Below are 8,795 nucleotides of genomic sequence, written 5' to 3'. Positions count from 1 at the left end.
TATTAATTTATTTATATAGCACCATCGATGTGCAAAGGAAAGAAAGCACAAAGGAAAGGTGCTGAACGGGGGGGGGGGGGGGAAGAGAAGCAGTTTGAGACAAAGACTCCTCTGAACATGCTCAGAAGGCACTCTTTATCTCACACAGGTACCTGCTGCAGGGGCTACAGGCCTTGATAACAGAGCATGAAAAGGAAGGTTTGGTATTTGCCAAGGATGCTGTGGGTGCTGTAGCTCCCATAGATCTTCTTGACCCCTAAGCCCCTGCTCCTCTTGCCAGTTCCTCCCCCCACCCCACAAACCAAAGTCTAGAAATGCAAGCTTAAGCCGGCATTAATAATTTTTAAATTTGACGGATGCCCTCCGTGAGCATTGGGAGAAATGCAAACCAAAATGTCCGGGCTGCGTACGGCGCTGCCGTTCCAACAGCATTCCTCTGTGCCACTTCTAGAACTCTTCTAAATGTCCGATGACGGCGAACATTAGAACTTGTCCGTGGCGAACAAAATCTTCTCGCATGGGAATAAACATTTAATAAACAGCATTGCATTCGAATATGCCCCAATGACTGTCAACAGTAGAAAGCCTGAATCTATTTTTCTTTAAATGACCCAGATGTGCCGGTTCTAAGGAATCATACTATTCCAGACCTCCCCCCCACCCCCGTGGTTGTTCTACACTCCCTAAAAAAGTAACAGGTTTTATGAGTGGATTTGGAAGATCAACCTCAAAAGCATTTGTGTACAAACATCAAGGAAAGTTTTTTCTATAAGCTTATGTTTAGATGGTATTTAACACGGCTAAACTGAATCATATCCATACACAGGCTGAGGATAAATGTTGGCAGAGCAAACGTTCTGTATCTCTTTTCAACTTGTCCAATGATTTTAAGACTTCAGTGTTGTAGGAGATCAGTTCATTTTTGAGACACTGACTCCCTAAGGATCAATTTTTGGGTATCTTGAGGCACAGTCGCTGGTCAAGATATCGAAGTGGTGATTCACCTCTTAGCAGCGACCCAAAGGGCTATCCGTTACAGTTGGAAGCGGGTCAAACCTTGCCTTCAATTTATGATTTTTGTCTCGGCGTCTGGGAACATGGCCGCTATGATTAAATTGATGAACATGGTGAGAGTTAGAGAAGGGAGATTAATTGAGGATCAATGTATAGAAAAGTGGAGTCTTTTTATTAGTCAGTGGAATGAAAAAGCCCAGGAAGCAGTAAAATCCCTTTTAAAAACAAAACGGGATGTCAGCTGTAGTATAAAAATGATTGTTCATGTTCTTAACATTGCTTTAAATTTGTGACCATTCTTTGCCGTTAAAATCTGATCGCTGCGAGCGGCATTTGGGTTATTACGTTTCGGTTATTATGGTATCACTATGTATTATGTAAACAACAATAAAATAGTAATTATTAGAAAGAATGAGTAGTGCTTTGGAAGGAAGAGCGCCAGGCTCCGCTTGCTTACCTCCATGAACTTTGCCTCACTGCTCCTGGGCGCGATGCCGTGTCCACCAACTTTCTTGGAGCCAGAAGTGGTGATGTGGAGAGGCACTGGCTGTTCGGAGAACAGCATCATTCATCGCTAATGACGCCGTGAATATACTAAGGCACCCTGGGGATGACCTTAGTGACAAATACACCTTTCCTTTCGATCACAACACTTTGGAAATTATACCCAATTCCTGCATGAAAATCTAAGGCTTCTCTACGTCTTTGCAAACCGGACTTTCATCCTGCGGAAAGCTGGGTAGAGGTGATTCGGTCACGCCTCCTCCGCTGAAGGCAGGGGCAGAAACCGGGTTCTGTGCTCTTACGGGAGCCTTTTTCCAACCGGGCGCCCTCCAGAGGTTTTGGACTACAACTCTCATGATTCTTGATCATTGGCCATGGTGGCTGAGACTGATGGGAACGGAAGTATAAAACCTCTCGAAGGCTGGGGTGCACTGACAATGAGTCATGTAAAAAACACAAGAGGGAAATAATATAGAGATGCTTTGAGATACGTGCCTGGCACAGGTGCTCAGGCTGAATAGGGAGTGTCCTCTCCATCTCAGCCACCCCACAATTTTCCATCCTTGCCCCTTAAATAGTGCAACCCCTTAACGAGTGAAGCAATGCCAACCGCGTTATCGGCCGTTTCCCTCGGAATTAAAATGCCGGTAATGTCCGATTTCCCAGGGAGCTGTGGCAAAAAGCTTCCTGACGGGTTAGTTGTTGCGGCAGGTGAATGGCAGCAGTGAGACCTTGCAGGTGGTCTGCCTTTGATAACGGAGGGAGGTTGAAATTATTCAGACTGAGCACACCTTGCACAGGACCATCTCTGCACGGTTCATCGCGAAACCTCGGGGTGGACCGACAGCAGCACCCTCCCCTTACTAGACAGGAGCGCCTGGGCACACATTTTGAGACCACGCACCATTCGCCGCATTCGGGACATTCCGTTCCCCCCCCCCCCCCGAGGTGAAATAAATTAAGGCACAGAGCAATATTGTCCTCAGGGGGAGGAGAGAATGGCAACAGAATGAACAAGCTGCAGAAAAGGATGTGCATGAGTGAACGCATGGGCGCATCTGCCCTCTTCCTGCACACTTTAGGGTGGAAAGTGCCGCGACATGGACACCTTTGCAGTTCCCCGAGTACACAAAGCACCGACACAGAAAATTCAGTCTGCGACAAAAGCTCCCCCAAAGAGCTGCCGCCTCCGCTTTATTCAGCCCTGTAGCTCTTCCCCCTTCGCCTCATCAGGCAGGTACATTTGAGCGCACGAGCGGCGTCAGGGCCGGGGCTGATCCAGAACGCAGCGCCCCTCTCAACGGGAGGCAGCCCCCCGCCCCTGCTCTGAGGGGGCCGGCAGGTTCAGGTTGCCCTCAAAAGAGAAGCCACTTCCTGCTCTTTTAAACTTGCAAGGTTTGTCTTTATTTTGTTCTTTATATTTTGAAAGTGAAAAGAAATAGTATCGAGTCAATTTCTTTCTTTTAAATATTTGTTCTATGTATTTACAAGCCTTAAAGTTGCTCTAAAGGTTCTGAAAGTATCTCTAGTACTTTTCTTCTTCTTCTGCTTCCAGGGTAGCACTGTTTGCAATTGAACTGAGTTCTTCTCCAAGCAGTCTGGTCCACAGCCGTTTTCTCAAACGCGGTTCCTTCGGTTACACTTCGTTGCGTGTTTTCCTTTTTAATTTTGGAAGCAAGCTGAGAGGCAGGCAGAAAGATCTGTTGATATTTCCTTTAAAAAGTTCATCTCCCTCACTTAGCTCATTCCTGACCCCCTTGAGAATTTATTATATAGCTACCGTGCTTTTGCAGCAAAACTGAGGTGGATCTGAAAGGGAGGGAAATTTATTTCTCTGCTTTTGTTTTTTGTTGTTGTCTATTATACAATTTGTTACAGAAACTGCAAATTTAAAAATTACACTGACATCTGCAGTTCTTAAAATAATAAATTAAAGTTCTCACTTTTTTTTGTCTAAACAGATTTGTTTCTTCTTAAAGTAAGAGTCCTTGTTTAAAAAGGAAAGAAGAGAGATTAAAAGAGAAAATATTTTCTATAAATAATAGCTGTATTTTGGTTTAGTGCTCCTGCCCTCAGGGTTGAAGTGGACTTGAATTTTCAAGTACGTTTTCGACCTCCATGATCGCCCTTGCGTTTATATCTACTTTCCCCCCCTCTCCCACTCGTGCACATGTGGGAAGAGGGCGGAGTTGCTGCGCGAGAATTGGCTTTGCTGCACTGTGATTGGCGAAGACATGAAACTTTTTTTAAAAAAATACTTAAATTGTTTTTTTTTAGGTTTTTTTTCCTTTTTTTTTTTAGTTTTTGTTTTGTATTCAGTTTTAATTATCCTCCGACTCCTCTTCCGCTTCTCGTAGCCACTTAAAGAACGCCGTGACTGATTTCAGCGCTACGCCTTTCCCGTTCTGTTCTGCTGGGTCTTTGCTACTTTCCCATTTGTAGAAGGCGTCCTCTGATATCACCTCTTCGTCGTACAGGCAGTCGAAAAACATCCGTAACAAATCTGCAGGAGGAGGGGAAGGAAGAGAAGGACACCCGCTGAACGGCACTTTGTGGCTGGCAATCAACGCAGAAATCGCAAGCTGGTTCTGTTCAAAATGGGAACTGTAAATGCCAAAGTGTGCTGAAGCACCCCGTCCCGTCCCGTCCCGTCCCAGGTTTTAGAAAGTTTTTCAGTTTGATGATTCCGTGCTTCCACCGGGGGAATCAACACAGCACCCCAAAGTTGGCTAACCAAATGGGATTTCCAGTAACCCCTCCTAATAAGCATAAGCAAAATTACGCAGACAAAGGAAATGTATTTGCAAATGTGGGGCACCCACACCCCTGGCCATGTTGTCTTCCAACGAGAGCAGGAAGGCATCTTCCCCTGACTTTACACAAGCCACACACAAAGCCCTTACGACAGCTCAAACCCGAGGCCATGCAGGACACTTACTAGGAGGCTGATCAAGTTTTACTATTGATGCTTGTAGCGCGTAAAGTGCTTGTAGTTCCTTCTCTGTGTCCGAGTCTAGGTACTTCAGTAAGATCGGGACTCTTTGCTTGATAACAGCAGTGTCCACTCGCAAGCTGGAACTATCCACTAGAGAAAGAAGAACTCTGTGTCAGGATTGGTTTAAGGCTGACCAGACCCAAGGAAGGCAGGTGAGTCTGTCTATACACATCTGTGCACAAAACGGAATTTAGGGTGGCGCCAGAGGAACGGAACGCTCTCGGAAGTCTGGGCTTGCCAGGCATTTCCTCCAGAAATCAGTTCTGAGAGAAAGATCTGGCTGGCACATAATGTCGCCGTTCTGTGCGAACAGACCCAAAGTTTGTGTCTCCTGCCCCTCTTCTGGTATAAAAAGGAGGAAATGGAACATATCTCTACCCACTCTCGGGTCCTAAGGCCCACCAGGAGTTTTGTGAACTGCCCAAAGAGCTTTGGCTATGGGGCAGTATAGAAATTTAATACATGAGAACAAATGAAAGGCCCAATTTTCACTCAGCTGCACCTCTTCAGATTACAGCTGGGAGCTCACACGCACACGCACATAATCACTGCATGCAGAAAACTAGTTAAGCTAGAAACCTTCTCCCTAACAAGCTAGTTTTCTACGTGCAGGGGATTAATATTTTTTTAATGGAACATTCAGTCACGTGAATCCCATCTGCAGTTAGAAAGAACGAAGCAACCCAGAGCAAGGCCTAAGAAGCAGAGCTTACGGGGAGAGCGGTGTGTCTTATGGCTCTGCTCTCCTTTACCCAGAGGTGCCCACCAATGGCCACCTCTGCACTTAGGAGGTTTTCATTCTCAGAAAATGGAAGGCAGGAAGGGGAACCCCCTCGCCTCCTGTCCCCCACCCCGGGCTGAAATTCTAAGGCCCCTCCTAGCCCTGTCAAAACCAAAAGTTCCTGTGGGGAAAATGACTACAATGTTTTCTAATAGAACAACCCAGGATATTAAATTCCTGGTGCCGATGGTACGATGCCAGGTGCTTTCTCCTGGTTCCAAACCATACAGATGGACAAATGAAAGACTCCCTTCCCTAGGTTATAAATTTGATAAAATAAATATATGTATATATAATAATAAATTATAACATCTAACAATAAAAGAAATGCAGAGTGTTCCAGTCACTCTTATCTGTGCCTGAACACCACCGTTTGTGTGTGTAGTCCGTGCACAGGGGAAACTTGCCCATTTAAAAAGGAAAGGCAGTAAGTGACCCAAATCCACAAAATAACTGGATTGTTAGGACTTGATGTCTAAAGAACACGTGTGTGCGTGTGCGTGCGTGCGTGCTACTCACCTATAATAGCTGCTTTACAAACTGCTGTCATTAAAGCTCTAAGGAATGTAGGTGAACTCATCTGGCTCTCATCGAGATTAGCCTGAAATCAAGAGCATTTGAGGAAGTTAAAAAGCACACTGGCTGCAGAACGGCCTCGCTGTCGGCGGACTCCAATTCCGCTCCCTCGCGAAACGTCCTTCCACCGGATCAGCGAGCCCACAGCGCTCCCTCGCAGGGGAACTGTTGGCAACGCCTCCCACGGTGTTCAGCCAGAGCGCAGTTTGTTACCACGGGGCACCTTCCCCCCAGCGGTTCCGCTCCCAATGTGTTGGACTACAACACCCATAAACTCGTCAGGGTTGGAGCCCAACACATCCAGCTAGCAGCAGACTGAGGAAGGCTGCTGCAGACATATGCAAAAAAAAAAAAAAAAATGCATTCTCAGGTGGCACGCAAAGTGCAATTGTATTGAAGAACTTTCCGGCTCTAAACACAGTATTTTTTCCTTTCTAACCGTACAAAGCCTCGCAATCATGTCTGGGGAGAATCCCCAGGGCCTTCTAACCCAGGCCCTGCTGAAAGCCGACTACTTGAGGGTGAAGAGAGCGCGGCGTGGACGGGGTGGACGGAGCAGCTTGTGGGTGAAACTCTGCTAAGCTCCGCGATGCTGGCAGGACCCGGAGCCGAGACGCGGCCCGGCTGCTCTTCCCCTTTCCCAGGCAGTTGCAGGAACCGCGAAACACGACTCGGACCGTGCAACCGGTCTTGCACGTGGTTATGGGTTGTATACCTCTACCCAATCAAAGATCTGCTCATCGTTAGCCTTGTCCTCAATAATGAGCTTCTCCAGCTGCCTGTTCAGCTCTTCAGCAGAGAGGTCTTTCTTGGAAAGTGCTTCTGAGGAACTGGAACTGTCAGTCTCTGTGAAGTCCAACTTCTGCAGCGTTACAAGAGAAGGAGGAAGAGCTTAAGGAGAAAAGCCGAGGGAGGCTTTCTGGGAAATCCCAGCAAGGAACGACATGAGGTGGTCCTACGTGCTCACCGCCCATCCCCACCCCCCAAGGCACACCAGGAAGTGGTGTTTAACCGGCTGCTCTTCCAGGGGAGTTCCACTGTGGCTGCTGGAGAGGGCGAAACGAAGGCTTCCCACCCCACCCCACCCCACCCCCAGCTCACCTGCTCCATGAGAAAGGTGTGGACATCCTCCTCTTCAGGTAAGATGTCACTCCAGCTGAGGCCAGCCTCCCTCCATAAGGCTGCCACTTTCTTATGGCTCTAGAACGCAAAGCAGTTTGGCTTGGCTGGGAAATGTCACGGGGGGAAAGCGCCGGAGGCCGAGCCAGTGGTAGGGTTGGCACTGCAGGCGGCCCCGGCCCGCGTGGCCAGTGCGGCCATCTGCAGCTCAGGCGCCACTTCTCGCAGGGCGGCCTCATGCAAGGCTGCCCTGGAAACCAACAGGATTCAAGGCCGTCAGCAGAGCCAATCAAGTCGTTCTCTCTCTCAATCTCTCTCAAGGGGTAGTTCTGAGGGAAGGTTCTTCAGGGCCCCACCCACCTGCTGCAGGCCAAGGGATTTCGGAGAAATGCTCAGAAATCCAAACAGCAACTGGGCACGTCTCTGGATTCCAAGCATCGTCAGAACAGGCCGGACTCTGCGCTCCCTGCTCCCCAGCCAGCCCAGAGATTGGGGCTGAAGTCTGGGGCTCGCAGGCAGGCATCTTGCCCTCGCCCATCATACCACGGACCTCTTTGGCATGCAAGCACACACACACAGATCTGCAAGCGGCCTGGCACATTTACCATTTGTTTGCATAGAAGGTGCAATATTTCGGAAAGCAAGATGCCAGCTCTTCCCACAGGAAGTAAGGGTTTGCTAAATTCTCTGCAAAGGAACAGAAACAAGTGTCAGCGTCGTCACCTCACAGGTGAGCTAGCTGCCCCGCTGGGAAGAGTCCACTGGGAAGGAAGGAAGGAAGGAAGGAAGGAAGGAAGGAAGGAAGGAAGGAAGGAAGGAAGGGGGGCACTGCCCTTCTCCAAGAAATCCCGGAACTTCCTGCTAAGTGAAGGCCTCCCTACAGCAGCGGCGGTTTGACACGCAGGTCATTTCAAGAGCTGCTACCTTCAGCAACTTCCATCTTTAAGGCAACAGGACTGTTTGGTTCAGACTTCCCGGATCCCGGCTGGGGGATTCTGGGAGCTGTAGTCCAACAGATCCGGAGGGCATCAGGTTGGGGAAGGCCCCTTTGGTCGAACAAGGCAGCTAGCCACACACAGCAGACCTCACGCAGGCCGCTGCAGACGGTGGCTCTCTTGACCAACCCACGGCTGGATCGCCACCCCACCCCGCCCACCGGGAAAGGGCGCTGCTTACGTCAGAAGTTCTCTCATAGAGATTCCTCCTTCTTTTAACACGGGGGTCACCAATTCGGCCAGGTACAACCAAATGTGGGGGATATCGATAGCCATGTCGTCCGCCATCTCCAAGGTGTCGGCGAACCTAAGGAAGAAGGCCGAGTGGTTCAGTGCACGTTCAGTCGGGGAGAGCCGCCGGCCGTTTCGGTCTGCGCTCAGCAGTGAGCCTTTCCCCGGCAGAATACCAACCCCTTGAAGAAGTCCTGCTTGCTTAGCTTCTCCGACTGCACCAGCTGATGCAGCAACTGGCCCATGTGATCTCTGGTGATCTGACTCCGCTCCAGGGTGGACTCCACGCCGACTTGCACAAAGACAGGCAGGACGCCCGGAACGTTCAGCTCCTCCACACACTGCATCGCTTCCTGCTCAAGGCAAGACCGAAAAGGAAGGTTGGTGCTCACGGCCCCCCTGGCCGTCTTCTGCAGTGGAGGAGGAGGAGACCCAGCCTTCACTACCATGGCTGGAGCCAGCTCCAGGGCAAAGGAGCAGATTTTACACCCACCCACCCACACACCCCCCTCCCCGGAAACCCAGCCCTGTGCAGAGGGTCACAGAGGGTCCCTCAGGGCAGCTTTCTGGAGGCGAACGC

At 49.5% G+C, this 8,795-nt stretch overlaps 1 protein-coding gene across 17 annotated transcripts in view; it reads right to left on the bottom strand.

Annotated features, from left to right (window-relative positions):
* Positions 1-2,898: 2,898 nt before the first annotated feature.
* The window catches only part of EIF4G3 (eukaryotic translation initiation factor 4 gamma 3), a 67,567-nt gene continuing 61,670 nt past the window's right edge, over positions 2,899-8,795 (bottom strand). For all 17 annotated transcript variants that reach the window (XM_063145268.1, XM_063145269.1, XM_063145270.1 and 14 more), the window contains 8 exons: positions 8,396-8,564; positions 8,166-8,291; positions 7,595-7,676; positions 6,972-7,070; positions 6,586-6,732; positions 5,814-5,895; positions 4,457-4,603; positions 2,899-4,021 (listed from right to left, as the gene is read on the bottom strand). In XM_063145268.1, coding sequence (XP_063001338.1) covers positions 3,840-4,021; positions 4,457-4,603; positions 5,814-5,895; positions 6,586-6,732; positions 6,972-7,070; positions 7,595-7,676; positions 8,166-8,291; positions 8,396-8,564 — 1,034 coding nt within the window. In that variant the 3' untranslated portion in view covers positions 2,899-3,839. The remainder of the gene's footprint in view (positions 4,022-4,456; positions 4,604-5,813; positions 5,896-6,585; positions 6,733-6,971; positions 7,071-7,594; positions 7,677-8,165; positions 8,292-8,395; positions 8,565-8,795) is intronic.

The sequence above is a fragment of the Elgaria multicarinata genome, chromosome 20 (genome assembly GCF_023053635.1).
Source record: "Elgaria multicarinata webbii isolate HBS135686 ecotype San Diego chromosome 20, rElgMul1.1.pri, whole genome shotgun sequence".
Taxonomy (NCBI): Eukaryota; Metazoa; Chordata; class Lepidosauria; order Squamata; family Anguidae; genus Elgaria; species Elgaria multicarinata.
This window is presented reverse-complemented; position numbering and strand designations above follow the sequence as displayed.